Source organism: Capsaspora owczarzaki (assembly GCF_000151315.2).
Source record: "Capsaspora owczarzaki ATCC 30864 unplaced genomic scaffold supercont2.6, whole genome shotgun sequence".
In the NCBI taxonomy this organism is placed as follows: domain Eukaryota; class Filasterea; order Ministeriida; family Capsasporidae; genus Capsaspora; species Capsaspora owczarzaki.
In genome coordinates, this window is record NW_011887297.1 from 168579 (window position 1) to 190204 (window position 21626).

General features: G+C 54.7%; 7 protein-coding genes across 7 annotated transcripts; 3 read left to right on the forward strand and 4 right to left on the reverse strand.

The window, feature by feature from the left end:
- Window positions 1-25: 25 nt before the first annotated feature.
- CAOG_04022 (hypothetical protein) lies at window positions 26-1976 on the reverse strand. The gene is made up of 5 exons (XM_004347797.2): window positions 1769-1976; window positions 1533-1624; window positions 1064-1389; window positions 734-933; window positions 26-532 (listed from the first exon to the last, which is right to left on the reverse strand). Exons 1-5 carry the CDS (start codon window positions 1957-1959, stop codon window positions 430-432), a joined length of 912 nt encoding a protein of 303 aa, XP_004347847.2. The 5' UTR covers window positions 1960-1976; the 3' UTR covers window positions 26-429.
- A 273-nt stretch (window positions 1977-2249) lies between these two features.
- On the forward strand, window positions 2250-5182 carry CAOG_04023 (hypothetical protein). The gene is made up of 2 exons (XM_004347798.2): window positions 2250-4397; window positions 4540-5182. The coding sequence occupies exons 1-2, from the start codon at window positions 2311-2313 to the stop codon at window positions 4964-4966; spliced, it is 2514 nt and encodes an 837-aa protein (XP_004347848.1). The 5' UTR covers window positions 2250-2310; the 3' UTR covers window positions 4967-5182.
- A 106-nt stretch (window positions 5183-5288) lies between these two features.
- On the forward strand, window positions 5289-9692 carry CAOG_04024 (DIS3-like exonuclease 1). Its single transcript, XM_004347799.2, has 4 exons — window positions 5289-5847; window positions 5959-6036; window positions 6147-8154; window positions 8284-9692. The coding sequence occupies exons 1-4, from the start codon at window positions 5356-5358 to the stop codon at window positions 9630-9632; spliced, it is 3927 nt and encodes a 1308-aa protein (XP_004347849.2). The 5' UTR covers window positions 5289-5355; the 3' UTR covers window positions 9633-9692.
- A 39-nt stretch (window positions 9693-9731) lies between these two features.
- Window positions 9732-11916, reverse strand: CAOG_04025 (AP-3 complex subunit mu-1). The gene is made up of 3 exons (XM_004347800.2): window positions 11851-11916; window positions 10197-11160; window positions 9732-10069 (listed from the first exon to the last, which is right to left on the reverse strand). The coding sequence occupies exons 1-3, from the start codon at window positions 11883-11885 to the stop codon at window positions 9815-9817; spliced, it is 1254 nt and encodes a 417-aa protein (XP_004347850.1). The 5' UTR covers window positions 11886-11916; the 3' UTR covers window positions 9732-9814.
- A 264-nt stretch (window positions 11917-12180) lies between these two features.
- On the forward strand, window positions 12181-15659 carry CAOG_04026 (NucleOLar protein family member). The gene is made up of 6 exons (XM_004347801.2): window positions 12181-13396; window positions 13537-13642; window positions 13783-14101; window positions 14218-14447; window positions 14590-14810; window positions 14920-15659. Exons 1-6 carry the CDS (start codon window positions 12216-12218, stop codon window positions 15578-15580), a joined length of 2718 nt encoding a protein of 905 aa, XP_004347851.2. The 5' UTR covers window positions 12181-12215; the 3' UTR covers window positions 15581-15659.
- Window positions 15660-15934: 275 nt separating this feature from the next.
- On the reverse strand, window positions 15935-18089 carry CAOG_04027 (hypothetical protein; the record flags this gene model as incomplete). Its single annotated transcript, XM_004347802.2, has 11 exons — window positions 17990-18089; window positions 17842-17925; window positions 17690-17773; window positions 17528-17611; window positions 17364-17450; window positions 17189-17272; window positions 17025-17111; window positions 16891-16948; window positions 16714-16781; window positions 16547-16627; window positions 15935-16454 (listed from the first exon to the last, which is right to left on the reverse strand). The coding sequence occupies exons 1-11, from the start codon at window positions 18064-18066 to the stop codon at window positions 15935-15937; spliced, it is 1314 nt and encodes a 437-aa protein (XP_004347852.1). The 5' UTR covers window positions 18067-18089.
- Window positions 18090-18649: 560 nt separating this feature from the next.
- On the reverse strand, window positions 18650-21218 carry CAOG_04028 (hypothetical protein). Its single transcript, XM_004347803.2, has 8 exons — window positions 21037-21218; window positions 20845-20934; window positions 20710-20772; window positions 20564-20632; window positions 20411-20482; window positions 20245-20316; window positions 20013-20161; window positions 18650-19944 (listed from the first exon to the last, which is right to left on the reverse strand). The coding sequence occupies exons 1-8, from the start codon at window positions 21213-21215 to the stop codon at window positions 18758-18760; spliced, it is 1881 nt and encodes a 626-aa protein (XP_004347853.2). The 5' UTR covers window positions 21216-21218; the 3' UTR covers window positions 18650-18757.
- Window positions 21219-21626: the final 408 nt, after the last annotated feature.

The window sequence follows — 21626 nt, forward strand, 5'->3', positions numbered from 1 at the left end:
AAATAAACAACTAAAAAAAAAGGCACAACCCAACGCGAAAAACAACCAAAAAAAAAAAAAAACGAAAGCAGAATAACAAACCTGGTGCCTCTACCGCAACCGGTGGATGACTAGAGAGGCATTGCGCATGGTGTATGTGGCCGCAGCAGCGTTGAGGCCCCTTGCTCAAAAAAGCTGGCAGTCAAGAAACCGCCCAGCTCGCAGAACAACAAAAAATATTGCTTGGATTGCAAACCGACAAACGACTGAAATCAAGCGATCTCGCTTGCAGGAGGCGTGCTCGGAATCAGAGGGAGAATGCCCAGCAGCTCGGGGATGATGCGAGAGCAGAGCGGCAAGCGAAACCGAGACTGTGAAACGTTGGCAGCGACATCTGCAAGCGGGGCTTTCACATTTGCTCACGACCCCATTCCAAAAAGCCGACTCGTACTACAGCCTGACCATGCCCATGATGGCGCTTTCCCTCAAGACCGCTTGCACAATGTGGGGATACTGTTGCAAGTGCCGTTGAGCGTTCTTAACGTGCAGCATTCTGCAAAAGAACAACGATCAAACACGTCAGAACAGCTGCCCGGCATATCCGTGAACAGTACACCAACATGAGACTATCACTCTCAGTACAGCGCCAAATAGTTTTGTTTGGTGCTGAAACAAAGCAGCCTAAACGCGAATAATCTCGTGCCCTCGTCCCCCCGCAACCCCTCATCCCCCAAAGCCTCGCTGGTGCACTTACGTGGAAGTGGACATCGGCTCAAGTGCTGAAGCACACTGCTGCCAAAAGTCACACTGTCTTCGGAGAGCTCGGAGCTTGTCGGCTTGAAATCGAATGCGAATACTTCGATGCGCCCTACCCCGCTCGAGATCCGTCACCTTTCGAACCTGACTCTGCTCATCGAGCATGAGATCAATGCTTGCCAAGAGATCGTGCTCCATCTGCAATGCCCCATCAAGCACATCGGGGGATTCAAGGCGAAACGATCAACAACGAGAATGTACGCAAAGTCCGATCGCCGTTTCGGGCCGCGGACTCAAAAAAGCAGCAAAGCAGACACGTAAACCTTACAACAAGGTTTTCAGTCAAGTGTCTGTTCAGTTGAATCTGCGCTGCTGTGGCCGCAAGGACTGCAAGAGACACTTCGCGTGGCATGCTCGCTTGCGATGCTTCGCTCTTGAGCTCGCCAGAGCTGTTCTCTGGATGGTGTGATGGATCTGCCTGGGTGATGGGACTGGCATCGTCGTCGTGCAGCATGCCTTCATCTTCTTCTTCGACATGCGCGCTGCCAGTCGTTTTGAGATCGGGAAGAACCAGCCATGCTCTTCGCTGCAGCTCTGCCTCGGTCTCTGCAATTTGGTTGATGAGGTCTTGCTCATGCAGGTTCAATGCTTCGTCTACAGACAAGACCAACGTTCAGACACATCAAGTGTGCAAGGAGGTGAGTGAGTACACGTCCAACCAGGCAGTGATGATGAGTTTGACAGATTCGAGGTGACCTGGCTTGGTCTCGTGCCCCCGTCCCTTTCTTCCGTCGTACCTGCATCATGGGTCGCAGGAAAGCACGCGTCCAGACGAGATAGTTCGTCCAGCAGCTCGGGAAGCGCGGGATTGCCAGTCAAGTCAAGCACGCTGCAATGTCAATGTCGGGAAGGTGAGCGCAACGCATGGACCCCTCTTCCAGCAACGACAAGTGTGTAGCTCGACCCCTTTCGTCGACAACAACAATAACAACAAGCAAGCAAGCAACAAACGGAAGCAGGCTCGCCACTCAACTCTTGACCGAATCTCGTTCGATGTGCCTCAATCAGCGTCTCGCTCTGCTCGGCTACCGGCGCTCCAAGCCCCAGCAGCGGACTACTCGCAGTGGCATCTCGAAGCTCTTGCATGACTTCGGTGACCTGCGCGAGCACCTGCTCTTGCGTCGCAGCGGCGCTCAACTCTACGGTTTCAAATGAGTTTGGCATTTTGATCCAATAACAAGGACGAAAGAAGGCTGAGCTTGGATCCCGGGTTTTTTTCCTCAATGTAGAAGGCTCGATACGACTTTTGCTTCTTTGAGGATTGGAGATGCTTCTTTGGCGGCGAGCACGGCAATGGAAGAGCGGTCATTCAGATTGAAGCAGTTTTCCACTCGTTCAATCCATCCGTCGCTGCTGAGCATTTCTGTGCGTCTTCATTCTACGCTGTAATTTTGCTCGCCGTTGTTTTTTGTTGTCTTCTTTTCTCAGAAACCATGACATCTCAGTCTCTCTTATTTTATTTTTTCCAAGCTCTTCTTTCTTGCTGACAAACACTTTTCAACTTCTTTCCAGACCATGGAGCAACTCGGCCATCACGACAATGACGCAGCAGCAGCAGCAGCAGCAGCAATGCATCATCTCGAGTGCGGCGGCGGCGGCGACGACGACCCGCTCAAGGTGGAGATTGACGTTGGCGTGTTTGACAGCCTGACGTCGGACGAGGACGAGCACCACCACCCGTCCAGCCACTCCAACCACTCGACCTCGAGTAGCGGCAACTCTGGGGTGAGCCAGCCGTGGAGCGTGCTCGACGCAGCCTCAACGCTCTCGCCGGCGTCGCTCAACGACACTGACTTTCTCGACCTGCTCGATTCTACGACGACGACCGCTCCGACGACCACCGCCGCCGCTGCTGCTTCAATGAGGGCGCATGTGGATGTAGACGTTGATGACGTGGGCGTCGGTCGGCAGCAGGCGGACGTTGCGCTGCTGATGGGGCTCGACCTCCACCACCACGCCGACGACGACGCTCACAACCACCAGCTCATGGCGTGGCTCGACGACAGCCACCACTCGGCCACCAGCAGCATCACAGGTGCTCCAGACGACCTGCTCCTGATGACGGCGCACCACCACCACACGCACACGCAGCCTCATCATCAGTATGCCGCCGCAGACCACCACGCTTCGCTGCTCGGCCTCGACCTCTTGCAGGACGCGCTCCTGCACCCGTCGCCCACGCTCGTCGCAGAGCACTACCAGCCTCAGCAACATCAGCAACCTCAGCAACAGGTGGTCAAGCTCAATCCCGCAAGCAGCGGCCAATACAAACGGCTCGCCAGTCTTCCTCCGCTGCGCCCGCTTCAAGGCGGCCCTGTCGCACCAGCACCCGCTACCACCACACCGACAATGGCAACGACGACGACGACGACCAACCTTGGGTCTGCCTACATCCACCAGCAGCAGCAGGTCGTCGGAGTTGGAGCTGCGTCTCCTCCGTCATCATCTTCGGGCCATTCGAGTGCAGGCGAAGAGGCGCAGTTTGCGACGGCAAACACAGCGCCTGCTGCAATGTACCAGCAGGCCATCCACCCGGAAATGGACAAGAAGCTGCAGCGGCTCATCAAGAATCGCGAGGCCGCGAGCCAGTCGCGCAAGCGCAAGAAGGACCAGTTCGACACGCTCGAGCGCGACCTCAACACCATCAAGACACACAACGCCGCGCTCAGGTCGCAGGTTGTGGCGCTCGAGCAGGAAAATGCCGTGCTCAAGGCAGACAATGAGCGCCTTCGCTCGTTTATCGACACAACCCCGGAGCTCCGTGTTTCCTACGAGCAGCAGTACGGCCCGCTTCTTGGCGGCAGCGGCAGCGGGATGCGCGGACATGGCAGCCAGGTGGGCAAGATGGCGGCATCCCTGTCGTCACGCTCTGGGGTCGCGGCGAGCGTCACCGTGTGCGCCGTCCTCTTTTTCGTTGGTTTTGCCTTCCTTTCACCCACGTCCTTCCCCGGCGCCATGCTCGGCGGGCCTCGTCAGCGCTACGACATGATGGTCGTCAACTCAGAGCGGGGTGTTGCTCACGTTGGCGGCCGTGGTCTTCTGGCCGTCGATGACCAGGGCTGGGGTTTGTCCGTCCGTGAATCGTCTGCCGTTGGCTTGCTCGAGCTGCCAGCTGCCGAAACCCGTCTGTCTGAATGGCAAGGTGGTCCTCCCGCGCGCGTAGGCGGCCAGAACACGGGCCTTCCCTTGATTACCAACGAGCAACGCGCCTTGGGCGGACGTGGCGAGCCGGCCCTCATCACCAACGAGCAGCGCGCTATTGGTGGGCCAGCGCTTCTGACAAACCAGCAGCCCGCTATTGCTGGCCCGGCTCTTCTCGCCAACCAACAGCCCGCTATTGCAGGCCCCGCCCTTCTGTCCAATCAGCAGCCTGCCATCGCCAGCGCTTCTTCCTCTTCTTCTTCCTCCTCTTCTTCTTCTTCTGTGTATGCCATTGAGGACAATCTCAGTATCAACATGCAACAGCACCTGGAACGCATCGAACGGGCTTCGCAGCAACTCCAAGTGCTCGAGCAGCAACGGCAAGAAGCCATCGCGGTCGCCTTTGCTGCGCAGCTCGGTCTGACGTCCAGCGATGTGGCCATGCTTGCACCTCCCACCCTGTGAGTGCACTTGCTTGTGCTTTTGCATTTGGGCCTTTTGATTGGTTTTGATTGGGTTTTGTCGATTTTTTCCACTCATTGTTGGCATATTATGATTGCACTTTTTGTTCCTTTTTGGCTTGGGTCGCTCTCTTACCTGCAGTGATCATGTCGGGACCTTCATGGAACAACTCGCCATTGACCGTCGCGTCGACACGTCGTACCTCGTTTGCGCGGACGTCCGAAACATTTGGCCAGCGATGGTGGAGACAGCCAAGTCTGGATCGCGCCCCCGTCTGTCGTTCTTGATCCCATCTACATCCGTCCTGAACGCGGATGGCACCGTGCAGGATGATGTGACGGTGGAGGATGACATTGAGTCGGCGCAGGATTCGCTCCCGTCTTCTGCGGACGCTCCCCAGCCGGCTTCGACGACCAATGCCACCAACGCTGGAGCCATCAAATCGCTCGTTCAGATTGACTGCGAGGTGTTACAGACCAAGCTGATTCCAGTGCGAGCAAACGCTACGACTGCCCCCGCCGAGCCGCGTCGTCGTGCCGTCGCTGGTGGTCGCCGTCCATACGCGTGAGGATGCGCGTGTGAGCCCCTTTTGTGTCCTTAGTATGAATGTTATGCAATGGCGTGATTGCCTGTTCTTTGTGTTGTTTTCAGATTGTGTATGTATTTTATTTTTTTTGTTGCTTTTGCTGCTTTTGCTGCTGTTTGGCTGCCTGGTTTTGGTTATTTTGCTGATGCCGTCTCACCGCACTGATGTTGATGATGATGTTGATGATGATGTTGATGATGATCTTTTGTTGATGTTGCTTTTGTGTGTTTTGACACCAATAATAAAACAAAGTGAAACACAAAACGCACTCTTTTTTTTTTTTTTTTTCTTTTTTTTCGCTGGAGTTGCATTGCGACTTTTGACCCGATTTCCCCCCCCCCCAATCGCTCGTTGCTCTTGCTGTGAGGTTGATGGCGTCGTCTGGTCCGCAGCCCGCTGGATCGTGGTCTGGGCTGTTCAAGAGCACTGCGTCCCAACAGGCAGACGCTGGCGTCGCCCAGCTGGCCAATGCAGTCGCAGCAAGACTTTCGCTCAAGGAGACCGAGCCAACGCGCAATCCGACCGCCGACTCCGACTCGGACTCGGACGCTGACGCTGCTCCTTCTCCGGTTGCGCTGCTGCCCATGACATTGCCAGTGACGTCGCGTGTGCTGGTGCGCAAAAACCGGCGTGGAAACGTCGTTCGGCTCGTTCGTGAGCACTACCTGCGCAAGGACATTCCGTGCCAGTCGCCGAGCTGCGCTGCGTGTGCTCGCGTCATGGCTGCCACACGCCAAGCAGCTACAGATGGAACGACGACGACGACGACATTGAGACAATCAAGGGAAACGGACGGCGTCGCTCAGTCACTGCTGCCGATGCTGCCTCCCAAGCCGTCGCACTTGCTCATCCCCGACGTCCAGGTATGTTGTTTCTGACGCTTGAAGCTTGATTTCGTGTGGGTGTGACTTGTATTGAGCAAGGGCAGATGGCTCATTTTATGGATCTTGCTTGAATCAACGTGCGTTGCGTAGGCGACACGAGATTACCTCGAATTGTTTCAGGAGCCAGACATGACGGGAATCGTGTTTGCCCAGACCTGTGCCTTCCATGTAAGGTTGCAAGTAGCAGACACCCAGGGTCCCACACTGGAATGCTTGGGAAATGTGCCCATCAGAGCTCACGTCCGTACTCACTTGTGGACTCGGTTTGTCGGCGCTAGATCATGAACCATGGCACGGGGAGAGAGTACAACAAGCTGCGCGGTATTGTCAGTGATCCCCGACACGCATCCATCGTGTTTAGCAACGAAAACAGTGTCGACACATTCTCTCCTCGGCGACCAGAGGGCGAATCCCTCGAGCAGCACGGCTCGCGGCTGGTCCTGCAGATGGCGCTGTACTATCTTCGCCATCTTCCGGGCGAGTTTCCCATTGTGGTCGTGAATGATTCCATCAACGACGCTACCCAAATTTTCGGCGCACTGGCATCTGGGTTGTCGGCGCGCGACGCTGCGCGTATTCGAGTGCAAACCATGGCCGACTACCTGGGCGAGTTTCATGCCGCAAACTCCGTCCTCCGTGAGACGCAGCATTCCATTCGATTGGCATTGGATGAAGTTGCAGCACTGCATACTGCCGACGCGGTGGTCGACCCAGAATCCATGGATACGGCGCCAACGCTGGCCTCTTCTGCTGGTCCGGCAACCCTGGCCTCGTTGCAAGCTGCAGTGCAATCCTATCCACAGTACCTGTCCGCCGAGGAAGCTGACGAAGAGGTACGCGCAGGGCGTCTTGTGCGCGGGACATTGCAAGTCTCGCGTGGCAACGCTCAGATCGAGGCGTTTGTCAAGCGCTCGCGAGCCTCCTGGACGGCACGGTCTACAGCCACAGGATTGAACGAAGCCCCACAGCCTGAGACGGCGGATGGACAGAATTCCTCCGCCAAGACCATTTTCGCAGCCATCGATGAAGGAAAGGGCATGTCACCCGACGACATTCTCGTTCTCGGGATGCGCGACCGAAATCGTGCTTGTCATGGCGACGTTGTCGCTGTCGCGCTTCTTCCGAAAGCGCAGTGGCAGTCGCAGGCGTCGCTCGCTCGGCTTGGAAAGCAAAAGGGGTCCGTGCCGCCGTCCGACAACAACGCCCTTTCGCAACAGCTCATTCCAACGGGCCGAGTTGTTGCCATCGTCCAGCGCCAATGGCGGGATTACGTCTGCACAATCGTGCGGGACAGTGCCGCTGCTCAGAGCACGTCAACCAGCTTGGCGTCCACTGGCGCCAATGTCTCTCGCGTGCTTTGTGTCCCGATGGATTCTCGCATCCCGAAAATCCGCATTGCGACACGCCAAGCTGTTCAACTCGAAGGACAGCGGCTCGTCGTTCGCATCGATCGGTGGGAATACAACTCGCAGTACCCAACGGGGCATCTGGTCAATTCGCTCGGCCCCATCGAGAACTTGGACACGGAGACGGCAGCGATTCTGGTCGAGCACGATATTGTGCTCAATCCGCCAAGCGAACGGCAACTCCAAGAGCTTCCGGTGCACACGCCCGAATCCCCGTGGCAGCTTCCGCCCGATCAAGCTGCAAGGCGACGAGACATTCGCGACAGTCTCGTGATGAGTATCGACCCCTTGGGCAGCAAGGACGTCGATGATGCATTGTCTGTTCGCCGTCTCACCCCTGCTGAGCAGCAGTATCAGACGCGACACCTCGCCAAAAAGCGCCAGGCCGCAAAGGAAGCACCACTGTCCACAGCCCCAACCTACGAGCTTGGCGTGCACATTGCCGATGTCTCGTATTTTGTCAAGGAGAATTCGCTGACTGACGTGGAGGCCCGTGCGCGCTCCACCACCATCTACCTTGCAGACCGCCGATTTGACATGTTGCCCGCGGTTTTGAGTGAGCAGCTGTGCTCGCTGCTCTCCTGCGAGGATCGATGCGCGATGAGCGTGATTTGGATTTTGGATGAGAATTATGACATGCTCGACGTGTGGTATGGTCGCACGCTCTTGCGGTCCTCGTTTCAGCTCTACTATGAGCTTGCACAGGACATTGCGACCCACGCCAAGCCTGATCCCGAGCTGGCCGAGCTCGTTCGTGAGCTGCGCACGGACAAGTCTCTCACTGCTGCAGCCAAGCTAGCCAAGATTGCTCTGATGCGCGAGGCCATCCAGTTGCTGATGCAAGTTGCTCGCAAGTTCCGGGCAGACCGCATTGCGAATGGTATGGTCGTTTGTGGTGTGGTTGGTTGGCACCAACAACCCAACAACAAAAACAAAACAAGAAAAATCCTGGCTCATTTCTAATTCTGGGCGTCCCCCCCCCCCGCTTCTTGTGTATGTGTGATGACAGGTGCTCTGGAGCTGGAGGGAACTGAAATTCGCTTCAAGTTTGACGAAAATCACACCATTACCGACGTTGTGCCAAAACGCGAATTGGAGATTCACAAAACAGTGGCGGAAGCCATGATTCTGGCCAACCACTATGTTGCGCGACAGATTGCCACCGTTTTCCCAACACATGCACTCCTCCGCCACCACACTCTGCCATCAAAGTCAAACCTAGATCGCCTGGTTGCCGTGGCCACCGCGTGTGGCTTTAGTATGGACGTGACCAGCAACAAGACGATTGCGGACTCGCTCGATGCGTGCGTGGTGCCCGGCGATCCGTCCGTCAACAAGATGATTCGCACACTGGCCACTCAGGCCATGTCCGAGGCTGCCTACGTCTCGACAGGCATGGTGCAACCGTCCGAGCTCTACCATTATGGCTTGGCTCTGGACTATTACACGCACTTTACCTCGCCGATTCGTCGCTACGCCGACGTGTACGTGCATCGACAACTCATGGCCTCCCTGGCAGCCGACAATCCCCAGCGCGAAGAGTATCAAATGCTGAGCAACCCCAATCTTTCTGCGCTGGCGGACCACATCAATGTCAAGCATCGCATGTCCAAGGTCGCCCAGGAAGCATCGACCGAAATGTTCCAGGCCCTGTACTTTAAGGCGCGGCTGGAAGATGATGATGCTCGGCGCCTTGCCCAAAGCGGAGCAGCCGTTCCAGAAAAGGAGGATGAAGCGCGTTCCAAAGTTGTCGCAGACGGCATTGTGTGTGCTCTTCGTTCCGACTCTGCCACCGTTTTCGTTCCCGATTATGGTGTCAAGGGCAACGTACATTTCGTCGATGCCGCAGGGCACGTCCAGCTCCCTGCGACGTTTGCTTCGGCTGCGGCTCTGCCCGACGCATCAAGCTTGGTTGGCGGGACGATTGAGCGGCGACCCGAATCGCTCGTTGTCACATCGCCACACCTTGACAAACCTTTGACTGTCAAACTTTTTGATCATTTGACTGTCAGAGTGATGCTTCACCGATCCCAAATCCATCGCGACACGTTGCGCCTTCAACTGTTCGGCCCCGCTGCACCACAACAAGCACAGCAACAACAGAAACCTCAGGCTGGATTTGGCAGCAAGTCGTCCGCCCAGGCGCACGGCAGCAAGCAGTCGTCGCTGACGAGTGTTCCAAAGGCAGCAGATGCTGAAGCAGCAACGGATTTGCCAGCTTCTGGCACCTCCGACCGAGCTCCTTCGCTGCCCACGCTTGCCTCATCCGGCACATCCTATCGCCAAATCCCGAGCAAGGATAGCTTTTACCAATTCATGCTGGATTTACGTCAGACATCCGTGCTCGCAGAAAGCTGAATAACAATGATTGTTGCAATGTCCCAATTCAAAAAAAAAAAAATGAAAATGAATCAACGGTATTCAGGCGGTTCGGAAACCATGCATGTGGAAGTGACAGGGAACAAATATGTCGTTTATGTGCAAAAACAAAAGTCAATATCAAACGGATAATCAAGAGAAAAGCCAACCAATCCTTTTTTTTATGATCGCACTTGGAATCGGCCTGACTTGGTGAGATACTTGACACCCTTAAACGGCTTGTATTTCTCGCCGTACAGATCAAGCTTGTTGACCTTGATTCCAGAAGTGGCCAGCTGTTGGATCTTGAACTCGAGAGTGATTGTGGGGTTGGCCTCTGGCAGCGGCATGGATGTTTGCAGCGTGACCGAGCCCTTGAGTACTGGAAGCTTGTTGAGTGGGATTTTGCCAATGTCCCAGCGAAGGTTCTTAGAGACCTGTGCGTCACGCAAGTCACGATTCGAAACAAGCAAGCAAAAGGGGGAAAAACAAAACAGTCAGCAACACGAATACCAAACACCACCTCTCCCACACAAGAACAGGCAAAAACAAAAAAAAACTAACAGGATCCAATACGGCATTGCCAACAGTCTGAGAAATGTTGGCCGAGATGGCAGACGGAGGCAGAGGAATGATGACCACGACGTCCTCGACGGCCTTGCCCATGTTTTGCTTGAATCCGACGTTCACTTCGAGCTTGCACACACCTGCAGAGAAGGAAATCATGGGCTTGACATAGACCGGGATCTGGAGCGGAGCCGTGGTGGAGCCGACGCGGTACGAGCAGAGCTTAAAGTGGCCGTCCGGAGGGACGAACGACAGCACACGCTCAGACTCCCAGCGCTTGAAGCGCACGCACGGGTGGAAGCTAATGTCGTCAAACACGCGAGGATTGGCGAACGAGAGGACGAGATCCGGCATGCCGGAGAGGTTTGAGTTGCAGCGCACCTCGCCCTGCACTTCGGCCGAGATGGTGGCGCCGTTGCGGTCGATAATGACATCGAGCTCTTCGATAAAGTCAATGTACATGGCGTTGGTGGCGTATCGCACGCCCATGCGTCGCCAAGGGATGCTCGAGAGCTGACCGGTGGGCACCGCGGACGCAACGTTCGCTTGTGAGGCGAACGTGTTGACGACCGAGCGGATGATGCTCGGGGGCAGAATGAGCTCCTTGAGGATGTTGGACTCGGTGGTCAGCGGGAAGCCGTTGTCCATCATCTCGTCCAGCAGCTCAAAGTACGTGACGGCGTGCTCCTTGATGGAGGCTTCGTTAAAGTCGCCAAAGTACTCGACGAACGTGTCGACGGCGCGATGCAAAAACTCAAAGACAAGCAGCGGCGTGACGTCCGTCTGCACGATGGCCAAAAAGAAGATGCGCTGGCGGTAGATACTTATGAGGCAGTGCCTGGGTCCAACAATGACTGGCGCGACATCGTCGGGGTTGGTCGTCTTGTTCAGTGCGTCAATGAAAGGGTCGAACACGGCCTTTGGGGTGACGCCGCGGTAGTGCTTCTCGAGCAGCGTCTCTCTGTGCGTTCAAAAGGAGTTTTTTTGTTTTGGGTTGACAGTGAGTAGCGATGAGTCAAAAGGGTTGGATGATCAGCACAGAGTGTGACAGAGTGTGAATGCAATGCAAATGCAACGAGCAAATCTCAAACGTCGAGATCAGAACCCGTTCGCTGTCGTCCATTCGGTACCAGCTGTGAACGAATGGATTGTGTTCAATGGGCAGTTTGGAGCACCAAACATGCAGCATGGGTATGGACGGCGCGCTTCAATGAAAGCGAGAGAGAGACAGAGAAGGGCAGATGACCAAAACGTCGCTCGAGCTGAGTGAGCATCACCACCACCACCACCAAACCCACCGATCAAAGCATCACATCATCATCATCATCATCATCATCATCATCATCATCCAGCAACGACAATGACAACGTCGAGCGCGGTGGCGTTGTGGGGACGAACGGAGCAGGAGTGAACGAGGGCAATACGAGATCTCTCTCTCTCTCTCTCTCTCTGTCGCTCTACCATCACAAGCTCTCGTCACTCGACTGCGCCCTCACCCAAGAGCCCCAGATTCAGAATCATGCAAACCGACACTCGGGCTGCAGGATGGAGAAGGAAAGAACAATTGATACACAAAGCCGCAGCTGCACGGAAGCCGAAACCGAAGCGAAGAAGAAAAAAAAGCCAAGGAAATGGTACTGGGATTGCTTACCCGGACGTATTGATGGCGAACAGCGCTTGAATCATGTTCTATACGAAACAAACAACGAAATTGGACTGAAATCTCAGAAATGCTACTCGAATCAGACGAGACATGTTCAGCTCATTCGTTCAAACAAGTAAACGCTGAAGACAGCTCATGCGCTCAGTGATGGATTTGCTGATGTTGGTGATGATGCTGATGTGGGTCTGACGCTCGAAATCCTTGCTTCCGATGCGAACGAACGGATTCATTCTCAGTACGATTGGCGAGTCTCTGCGAAATCTGCGCAGTTCAGACAAACATCCCAGCATCTACGCAGGCTTTCACACGGTTCATTCATTCATTTATTAGTTGGTGATCTGAGACAAGCAGAGATGGGCAAAGTCGCACGCCGTGAGCTGTCGGACAGCCGCCGCGGACCGGGTCGCGCGAGCAAGAAGCAAGCCGATCCCACTCCGCTGTTCAGTGGTAGCACTAGCACTAGCAGTGGTGGCAGTGGCAAAAAGGCGCAGTCGCAGCAGCATGGCAAGCAGAGCAATGGAAAGCAGCAGCTCAATGCAAAGCAAACCAAGCCAGCCATCGCAACCGCCACCAAGCAGCAGAAACAGCAGCAGCAGCAGCAGCAACAGCAACAGAAGCAGGTGATGAATGGCAAGCATGGATCCAAGCGACAGGAGCAAGCGTCCGACGATGATGAAGAGGACCTCGAAGACGAAGAGGACGAGGACGAGGACAGCGAGCAAGCCATGTGGGACGATGATGATCATGATGATGACATGGACGACGACGAGGATCAAGATGATGATGATGATGATCACGAAGATCAAGATGATGATCAAGAAGATGACAGGATGGACGACGACGACGAGGACGAGGACGACCAGGACAAGGTCAATGCTACACATGGCAAACACGCCGCAGTCCAGGCCAAGGGTCGCGCTGCACCCGCCATCGCACCCGCTGCCGCAAAGACCTCCAAGGTGGCATCTGCCAAGACCACGCCCGTCGCCGCAGCTGCTACGGCCGCCAAGAAGGGCAATGCAGTCGCAAAGAGGGGCTTGCTTGACGACGACGAGGACGACGACGACGATCAAGCGCCAGCCATCAAGGGCAAGGCGTTCTCAGACTCGAACAAGTCATGGCTCAAGCCCAAGAAGGGCGCTGCTGCTGCCGCTGCATCAGACGAGGATGACGAGGAAGAAGGCTCGGACGACGACGAAGAAGGCGACGAATTTGACGACGACGACGACGACGAGTTTGACGGCCAGCCCATCAAGCTCGGCATGCGCGGCCGCAGCGCAGACTCGGACGACTCGGACGACGAGCAAGACGACGAGGACGAGGGTGACGACGCGGCGCCCCTCGGTGACAACGACGACGAGGAAGATGACGGCCTGCAGACCAACATCTCAGGTCGCGACACGTTCACGCTGCCCAGCGGCCAGGAGATTGAGAAGGAGTCTCTGCTGCCCCCAGACCGTGTTCTCTTGCAGCAGCGCATCAAGGACAACATTATGGTTTTGGCCGACTTTGCCAAGCTCCGCGATCCCGAGCGGTAAGGGTGGTTGTGTTTTGGGGGGGTTTGGTCAAGGTTGGATTGTTTTGTTTGTTTTTGTTTGTTATATTTGTGGTTTTTGAGCGACGTTTGCTGGCACTCTTGAGCTCATTCATGTGTCTGCTACCCCATGCTCGTAGATCGCGATCCGAGTACATGGAGGTGCTCACCCGCGACCTGACGCTGTACTACGGCTACTCTGACTATCTGATGGGCAAGCTGCTCGAGCTGTTCCCTCTTGGCGAGGTATGGGAAGTGTTTGGTGGTTGGTTTGTTTGTTAGTTGGGTTGCTTGTTTGGTTGGTATGGCCGAGGTGGGGGGGGGAATGCCTCGGACAAATCCACGATTGAGCTTGGCTCCTCACTCTGCCTGCTCATCCACACCAGATTGTCGAATTCCTCGAGGCAAACGAATCGCCACGCCCCATCTCCATCCGCACAAACACGCTCAAGACGCGAAGGCGCGACTTGGCTCAAGCGCTGATCAACCGCGGCGTCAACCTCGACCCCATCGGCAAGTGGTCCAAGGTCGGTCTGGTCATTTTCGACTCGCCTGTCCCGATTGGCGCCACGCCCGAGTACTTGGCGGGCCACTACATGATCCAGAGCGCCTCGTCCTTCCTTCCGGTCATGGCGATGGCTCCGCAAGAGCACGAGCGTATCTTGACCATGTGCGCCGCACCCGGTGGCAAGACTGCTTACTGCGGTGTGTATTTATGGTTGTCCGCGTATTTGTGGGTGGTTGGTTGCTGTGTGTCACTCACTGCGTGTATGGTTGTGATTTTCGGTGATTGGGGGTTTTGTTGGTTTTTTTTTTTTCAGCCGCCCTCATGAAGAATACCGGTGTCATTTTCGCCAATGACGCCAGCAAGGACCGGTTGCGGGCACTGGTCGCCAATACCCATCGCATGGGCATCACCAACACGATCGTTTGCAACTACGACGGCCGCGCCTTCCCCAAGGTGATGGGTAACTTTGACCGCGTTCTTCTGGACGCCCCGTGCTCGGGCACTGGTGTCATTGCCAAGGATCAGTCTGTCAAGACCAACAAGGTGAGTGACTGTGGTTTGTGGTTGGCAAGGTGATACGTTGATTGTGTGAACGCTCACTTTACCCTCACTTTACGTTCTCTCTCGTTTCCGTCTCTTCTTCTACTTCTTGCTCTTCTTCTTTTTCTTCTTCGTCGTCGTTCAGTCGGACGATGACATTATGCGCTGCAGCACACTGCAAAAGGAGCTCATTCTGGCCGCGATCGACTCTGTCGACGCCAACAGCAAGACTGGCGGCTACATTGTTTACTCGACCTGCTCCATCACCGTCGAGGAGAACGAGTGGGTTATCGACTATGCTCTGCGCAAGCGCAACGTCAAGCTGGTCGAGACCGGGCTGGACTTTGGTCAGCCTGGCTTCAAGAGGTGAGTGCGCGCATGTGTGGTGCGGTGTGCTTGGTTTTTCGCAGCTTTTTTTTTTCTTTTTTTTTTCTTTTTTTTTGGTTGCTGACATTGAGCTTGATTTTGGACTCAGCTTCCGCGAGCGCCGCTTCCATCCGACCGTCAGCCTCTCGCGCCGCTTCTACCCACACGTGCACAACATGGACGGTTTCTTTGTGGCCAAGTTCAAGAAGATTAGCAACGCCATTCCCCGTGCGCAGGGCGAGGACGGCGAAGACGGCCAAGCAGGCAGTGACGACGATGACGAGGAGGACGGGAGCAAGGCCGACCGCAAAAAGCACAAAAAGCATGGCAGCGGCAAGCAGTCGGCAGACTCGAGCAGTGACAAGCACGGTCGGTCAAGTGTTGCCGCGCAAGCCAGCGGCGAACAGATGGTGGTGGATGCGCAAGCAAGCGCCAAGCCAGTGCGCAGCAAGAACAAGGACGCCCCGAAACAAAAGCAGCAGCAGGAGGAGAGCAATCAAGCAGCCAAGGCCTCCGTCAAGCCCTCGACAAAGGCAAAGGAGGCGAAATCTCAGTCTGTCGACGAACCCGCCAAGCCTGTGCGAGGTGCGAAGCGTTCGGCAGAAGCAGATGCCCCGGTCGCTGCGCCAGCAGCAGTGGAACCAGCGTCTAGCAAAAAGAAGGCGCGCGTCGAGCCAGAAGAGACCCCCGCTGTCAAGCCGTCTGCTGCTGCTGCCGCTGTTGTCAAGAGCGGCAAGTCTTCAAAAGCGACCAAGTCTGCCAAGGCATAGCTCGAGTGGTGTTGATGGAGAGCGAGCAAAGGAGCGCCCACAAGTTCATATTCTTAAAAATACAATGGTTTTACATTCATTCGCGGTTTTGGGGGGGGGGGTATTTTATTTTGAGCAAGCCATGCCTGCTTAGGGATGGACACAAATTCGAAACGCAAGGCCGCTGACGGCAAACAAAAACAAGGCCGCTGACGGCAGACAAAAACAAGCAAGAGGGGGATGGGGAGGTGCATGCGCCAACGAGAGCTTAGCTCAGTCCACGCATTTGCAGAATGCTGAAGGGAACTCTCAATGGATGAAAGGGACAGAGGAGCGGGCATTTTGCAGTTCCCCACCCCAAACAAACAATTGTCGTTAGACAAATCCGATATAAAGAGATTCAATCACCACGCCTGGTTGAGCGCCAGGCATGAGCTGGACTGTCCAACCCTCGCGCATTTCTCGAAGGATGCCATGACTCGCTCGCTCGATCGTCGCGCATTCGACAGTCGACTCGACAAAAGTCGGCTTCGCAGCACATTTGTACCGAACGGCACAATGCTCATCTCGAACGATCAAATCGAACACGATGTTGTCAGTGTCGGTACGATTGCTCCTGTAGCGAAGCGCTTGGATTGCTTTCACTTGGATCGAATTTCCATCGATGCTCCAAGGCACTCTGACTTCCAGAGCCTGGCCATCATGGCTCGGTCGTTTGATGTACCGCACGCCTTGCCAGTAACATGCCTCGTCCAAGACGCGGTCGGCAATCTCGGCGGGTAGTGCTGGTAGAAATGGTCCGCGAGTCAGCAGGTGAAACACAGTTTGAATGTCTGTCGTGGTTGATGATCGAGGTTGTAAAGAGAATGCGAGAGGGCTTATCTGGTTGTCAAAGCTGTGCAACGAACAATCAAGATGAATGAACAGTTCGCACCGGTGGAACATATGCCTGAGAATCAATGACTCTCATTGGCAGGGGCAACATACTCAATCGCACTGCTCTCGTTGGCAAAGCGTGCTTCTTCAATCGCTCGAGTACCAGCATCACCGATGTAATTGCCTTGGAGACTAACACTCAAATAGTGAGCTAGATGAAGGTATGACGGACCCTGGCTCAATGTCCAAGACGAACAAAGCGCGCAGCAACTGCTTACTCGATGCAAGTCATCATGGGCCTGACTTGAGCTACCTTAGCAAAGGCCTGCGCTCCAACATCGCCAATCTGATTCTCACCCAGACTGCCCATCCCATCCATCAATGAGCACTCTTCTGAATCAACCGCTCACATGCGTCAGTCAACGTGAGATGACTTCCGTCAGCGTCGTGTTCACCTTGAGTGCCTCAGCAATTGCCTGCGCTCCAGTATCACCAATCTGATTCGCACTCATACTGTTTATCCCCTCCATCTGTGAGCACTCTTCTGAATCACCCACTCTCATGCATCAGTCAAAGTGAGATGCCTTACAAGAGCTCAGTCAGCGTCGTCGTGTTGACTTTGAGTGCTTCAGCAATCGCCTGCGCTCCAGCATCGCCAATCTGATTCCTCCTCAGACTGTTCATCCCCTCCAATAGTGAGCCACTCTTCTGAGTCACCCACTCACATGCATCATTCAAAGCGAGCAGTCTTACTCGAGAAAAGTCAGCGTCGTGGTCACTCTGAGTGCTTCAGCAATCGCCTGCGCTCCAGCATCACCAATCTGATTCCAGCCCAAACTGTTCATCCCATCCATCAGTGAGCACGCTTCTGAATCACCTACTGATGGATCACCCGTTCACATCCATCAGCCAAAGTGAGATGACTTACAAGAGCTCAGTCAGCGTCGTCGTGTTGACTTTGAGTGCCTCAGCAATCGCCCCTGCTCCAACATCGCCAATCTGATTCTTGTTCAGACTGTCCATCCCTCCATCGGTGAGCACTCTTCTGAATCGCCCACTCGCATACGCATCAGTCAAAGTGATATGCCTTACTCGAGCCAAATCAGGGTCTTGCTCACTTTGAGTGCTTCAGCAAGCGCCTGCGCTCCAGCATCCCCAATCTGATTGAGCTGCAACCTGCTCGTCTATGAGCTGTCTTTCTGTTCTCTACTAGATCACCCACTCGAATGCATCAATCGAAGCGAATTGCCTTACCCGAGGTGGGTCACCGTCGTGTTCACTGTGAGAGCCTCAGCAATCGCTTGCAATCCAGTATCGCCAATCTGATTCTGATCCAACCTGCCCAGCCCCTCGTTCAGTGAGCCACTCTCCCTCTCGCATACACCAAGAAACGTGAGATGACTTACTGGACGTCCTCGATCGTCGCGTGCACTTTGAGTGCTGCTGCTATCACTTGCGCTTCAGCAACGTCAAGCTTGTCCGCAACCTTGCTGTCCTCCATTTTTGTCAGTCCACGCGCTGTCACGCTTTCCGATCAACTTGGCTGTCTCTTACTCGATCGTTATCTCCTCATTCTTGACTTGGCGGTACAACTTGCGCTGCTTCCCAGTCATGCGCTGATAGGACAACATTTTGAAAGATCTGTGAAAAAAAAAATGAGAAAAAAAAAACAAGAATGCACTTATTTGAATAATCAAAAGCAGGATTGTTTGTCCATTGAACGTAAACCTTTCAATTGGCTCGCATCCCAGAGACGTGTAGTTTCGCGCCGCGGTTCTCAGATTTGAGCTCAGCATTATGCTTTCACTAGGGGAGCAAAGAGGCGGGAGAATTGCGCCAGCATTGGCTTCGTGTGTCTTCGAGATGTGAGAATGAGCCCATCGTTTGGTTTGCTTTTGCACCTAGAATGCTCAATGTAGCCCGATGATGTTTGCATTCACACGTGCAATTGAGCAGATGGTTGATCGTGGGTACAAACACAACAATGTGCGCTGACGCCATGTCCTTCTGTATCGTATGAGGGCGCGATACGGATCAACCTGCTCGATGGCTGCCGACACCGAGACAGAAGCTGCCGGAGACGATACGCTCGCGAAACTTGATCTCACATACTTTTCCAAACGCATCGACGGCAAGTACAACCAATCGAAGTACATGGAGATCGCTCTACCTTGCGAATAATCGCACAAATTCATGTTTTAATGCGATATGTGTTTGAGGTATTGTATTTTGAGCAGGCCAGGCCTGCTTATGCTGCATGCACACCCCTAAAACACAAGGCCGCGGACGGCAGACACAAACAAACGAGGGGCTTGACGAAGGTCACACGTTAGCCACACCGGGAACGGCGACGAGAGTGTACTCGGTTGGCTTGCTCGGCTTGACAGGTTTGGTTGACGACTTGGCACCAAAGACAGGCTTATCGTATGAGATAGGCGAGACCGAGTTGCGCGCTGGCCCTGCAAGATTATCGTACAACGACTCGCCTGTCGGAGCGGGGCTGGGCTTTGGGGGTGAAAGGGTCGAGTACAGCGACCCGCCTGCAAGAGGATTGCTGGTCATGACGGTAGATGTACGCTCAGTCGCATCGGGCTTTTGGGAATGTCGACGACGTCGGGCAACGACAATAACAAGAACAACAAGAAGAAGAACGAGCAAGCCCACCACCAAGCCCGCAATCAGACCAGTGGAGGCACTGTCTCCGCTCGCTGCATTATTGACGGCTGACATGGACGCTGCAGATGCATCCGATGCCAAAGATGCCGAGGCTGCCGAGGCGTCCGAGGCCAAGGATGCGGATGATGCTGAAGCGGCCGAAGCATCCGACGCAGCAGAAGCACTGGAAGCGGATGCCGCTGATGCGTCCGACGCTGCCGATGCGTCCGAGGCCACGGACGCAGATGATGCTGAAGCAGCCGATGCATCCGAGGCCAAGGATGCGGATGATGCTGAGGCGGCCGATGCTGAAGCGGCCGATGCATCCGACGCAGCAGAAGCACTGGAAGCGGATGCTGCCGATGCCAAAGTTGCCGAGGCTGCCGTGGCGTCCGATGCCAGGGAGGCGGATGATGCGGATGCCTGGGATGCCGAGGCTGCTGAGGCGGCAGACGCATCCGATGCGAGGGATGCAACAGAAGCGCTTGAAGCGGACGCCGCTGATGCCGCTGATGCCGCGGATGCCGCTGATGCCAAGGATGCCAAGGATGCCGAGGATGCCGAGGCAGCTGATGCCGTAGCCCGGGAAGCGGCCGAGGCGGACGCTGCGGACGCTGCAGAAGCAGAAGACGCCGATGCTGCCGAAGCAGTTGCTTTGGAAGCTGCCGAGACAGAGGCCGAGCTGGCGGATGCGGCTGAGGCTTGCGCAGCTGCAGCGGTGATGCAGCTTCCCTGGTACATCGTGTAGCCGCTATAGCATTGAGAGCAACCTTGCGCATTGCAGTACAAGCAGTTCAGAGGACAGCAAGCTCCAGAGCCTGCGGCATAGCACGTATAACAAGCAGAATCACACTCTAGCGGTACGAAACAATGAGAACTCAGTCATGCATCACACCAAACAGAGCAAGGGTGAGGCGCGTACTGGTAGGGCTGCTGCTTGTGCCAAAAGTGCTTGGCGGGGCCAGTCCTGCCGCGAAACTGTTTGGCGAGAGAGTCACCGTGGACAAACTCGACAAGCCATGGAACAAGCCCGGGGGCAGGGTTGTCAGCGGGGAGATTGAGGACAAGTCACTGTTGTGAAGGGAAAGAATTCATAATCAGAAATTGTGCACCAATGGCAAACTTGAAGCTCAGTCGTCGAGCCAACAACTTACAGGGTCGTTAGCTGAGTAAAGGCGCTGAAAGTGCTCGACGAAAGAGAGGCAATTCCAACTCCCTTCAGATACCTGAAGCACAGTATGCGACATTAGAGAAGAACGTGCCGAGACAGAAGTTGCACCAACAGGGTGATGAAATAGTTCAACTTTGCGTATTTCGTACAATGCTTTCAGAGCGGAAGGTGTCATAAACGAGGACGAGGAAATCGTATTGATGTTGGTGTACGCCACGGTCCTGAGTGGCACCAAATGATGACATGGATCAGAAAACCCAAAGCAAAGGGGAAACTCCAAATGTGTACAAGTTGAAGCTTACAAAGATGTCAATGAGGAAGGAAACACAGATGCTCCAATGGACGAAATACCGTTGTTGCTGCTCAAGTCTCTGCATATGCGCCAGGTGGTCAGTGTCGCGGCGACAAAGAAGAGAGAGGCGACGTCAACCAATCAATTTCCACTTACAAGACCTGAAGGGGAAGGGAACTGATGCCGCTCACTTGGGTAATTGAATTGCTCCCCATTTTTCTAAACAGGCCAACCATAGATGACTAGTACAAAGAAAACCGCAACAAACAAGAATTCGAACGAGCGGCTTACAGCGTAGTGATGGTCAGTCCGGTAAAGTCGATGCCCATGCTATTACTTGCAGACCAAACGATTTGTGGGAACTGGTTGGAAGTAACGTCACTTTTTTGGTTTTGAGAATTTTGCAGGGTGGATGGGTTGTTCAGTGCGCACTGACATTCAAACTTGCTTGACAGTATTCCATGAACAGCAGAAATGACTTACATGGTGCGAACGGTCGAGTCAACGCCACCCGAAATACCACTCAGCTTATTGGGCCCATTGCACGTAATGGTTGTCGTTGTGCACGTGCACAGACTGCACAGCGCACCCGCGTGAGTGCTCGGCAGCTGCGCTGCAAGCAGCAAAGCTGCTGCAGCCAAAAGCGGTAAAGTACAACGCATGCCCTGTTTTGTAAATCAAACCAAGATGGATGAGCAAACGGTCGTCAAAAATGGGGCCGATGCGGGGAACAAAATTATTGTTTCGAATGAATGAGAATTATCAAAGTGGGAGTGCGAGAGGACGATACACTTTCATCGAGGTTGTGGATGGTTTGGTGAGAAAAAAGTACATGTACCGTCCCTGATAATAAAACTGCAGTAACTTCTATCGCCGGTTCCCCTCCCCCCCCCGACCCCAACCCCTCGAGATGGAATATTTCTCGCATTCCAACAGACATGTATCTTCAAAGTCGGAGGGTGCCACGAGCGCGCATTGGGGTTGAAACACAACCCCAAGCATGACGCATTCCCAAAGTGGAGAAGGTGAGCCGTGACGCTCGCCCTCAACTCCCTCCCGGCCTCACACACGCA

What these genes read in the sequence shown, in the direction of transcription:
- CAOG_04022 (XM_004347797.2), bottom strand. Translation starts at nt 1,959, where the DNA reads ATGCCAAACTCATTTGAAACCGTAGAGTTGAGCGCCGCTGCGACGCAA. An exon ending in CGAACGAGATTCGGTCAAGA is followed by an intron (nt 1,625 to 1,768) that starts GTTGAGTGGCGA and finishes TTGACATTGCAG; the next exon opens with CGTGCTTGACTTGACTGGCA. An exon ending in TCCTGCGACCCATGATGCAG is followed by an intron (nt 1,390 to 1,532) that starts GTACGACGGAAG and finishes TCTTGTCTGTAG; the next exon opens with ACGAAGCATTGAACCTGCAT.
- CAOG_04023 (XM_004347798.2), top strand. Translation starts at nt 2,311, where the DNA reads ATGGAGCAACTCGGCCATCACGACAATGACGCAGCAGCAGCAGCAGCA. An exon ending in ATGCTTGCACCTCCCACCCT is followed by an intron (nt 4,398 to 4,539) that starts GTGAGTGCACTT and finishes TCTTACCTGCAG; the next exon opens with TGATCATGTCGGGACCTTCA.
- CAOG_04024 (XM_004347799.2), top strand. Translation starts at nt 5,356, where the DNA reads ATGGCGTCGTCTGGTCCGCAGCCCGCTGGATCGTGGTCTGGGCTGTTC. An exon ending in TGCTCATCCCCGACGTCCAG is followed by an intron (nt 5,848 to 5,958) that starts GTATGTTGTTTC and finishes TGCGTTGCGTAG; the next exon opens with GCGACACGAGATTACCTCGA. An exon ending in CCCAGACCTGTGCCTTCCAT is followed by an intron (nt 6,037 to 6,146) that starts GTAAGGTTGCAA and finishes TGTCGGCGCTAG; the next exon opens with ATCATGAACCATGGCACGGG.
- CAOG_04025 (XM_004347800.2), bottom strand. Translation starts at nt 11,885, where the DNA reads ATGATTCAAGCGCTGTTCGCCATCAATACGTCCGG. An exon ending in TTCGCCATCAATACGTCCGG is followed by an intron (nt 11,161 to 11,850) that starts GTAAGCAATCCC and finishes TTGAACGCACAG; the next exon opens with AGAGACGCTGCTCGAGAAGC. An exon ending in GCAATGCCGTATTGGATCCT is followed by an intron (nt 10,070 to 10,196) that starts GTTAGTTTTTTT and finishes CGTGACGCACAG; the next exon opens with GTCTCTAAGAACCTTCGCTG.
- CAOG_04026 (XM_004347801.2), top strand. Translation starts at nt 12,216, where the DNA reads ATGGGCAAAGTCGCACGCCGTGAGCTGTCGGACAGCCGCCGCGGACCG. An exon ending in AGCTGTTCCCTCTTGGCGAG is followed by an intron (nt 13,643 to 13,782) that starts GTATGGGAAGTG and finishes CATCCACACCAG; the next exon opens with ATTGTCGAATTCCTCGAGGC. An exon ending in AGTCTGTCAAGACCAACAAG is followed by an intron (nt 14,448 to 14,589) that starts GTGAGTGACTGT and finishes GTCGTCGTTCAG; the next exon opens with TCGGACGATGACATTATGCG.
- CAOG_04028 (XM_004347803.2), bottom strand. Translation starts at nt 21,215, where the DNA reads ATGCGTTGTACTTTACCGCTTTTGGCTGCAGCAGCTTTGCTGCTTGCA. An exon ending in GACTCGACCGTTCGCACCAT is followed by an intron (nt 20,935 to 21,036) that starts GTAAGTCATTTC and finishes AAACCAAAAAAG; the next exon opens with TGACGTTACTTCCAACCAGT. An exon ending in TTTACTCAGCTAACGACCCT is followed by an intron (nt 20,162 to 20,244) that starts GTAAGTTGTTGG and finishes CCTTCACAACAG; the next exon opens with TGACTTGTCCTCAATCTCCC.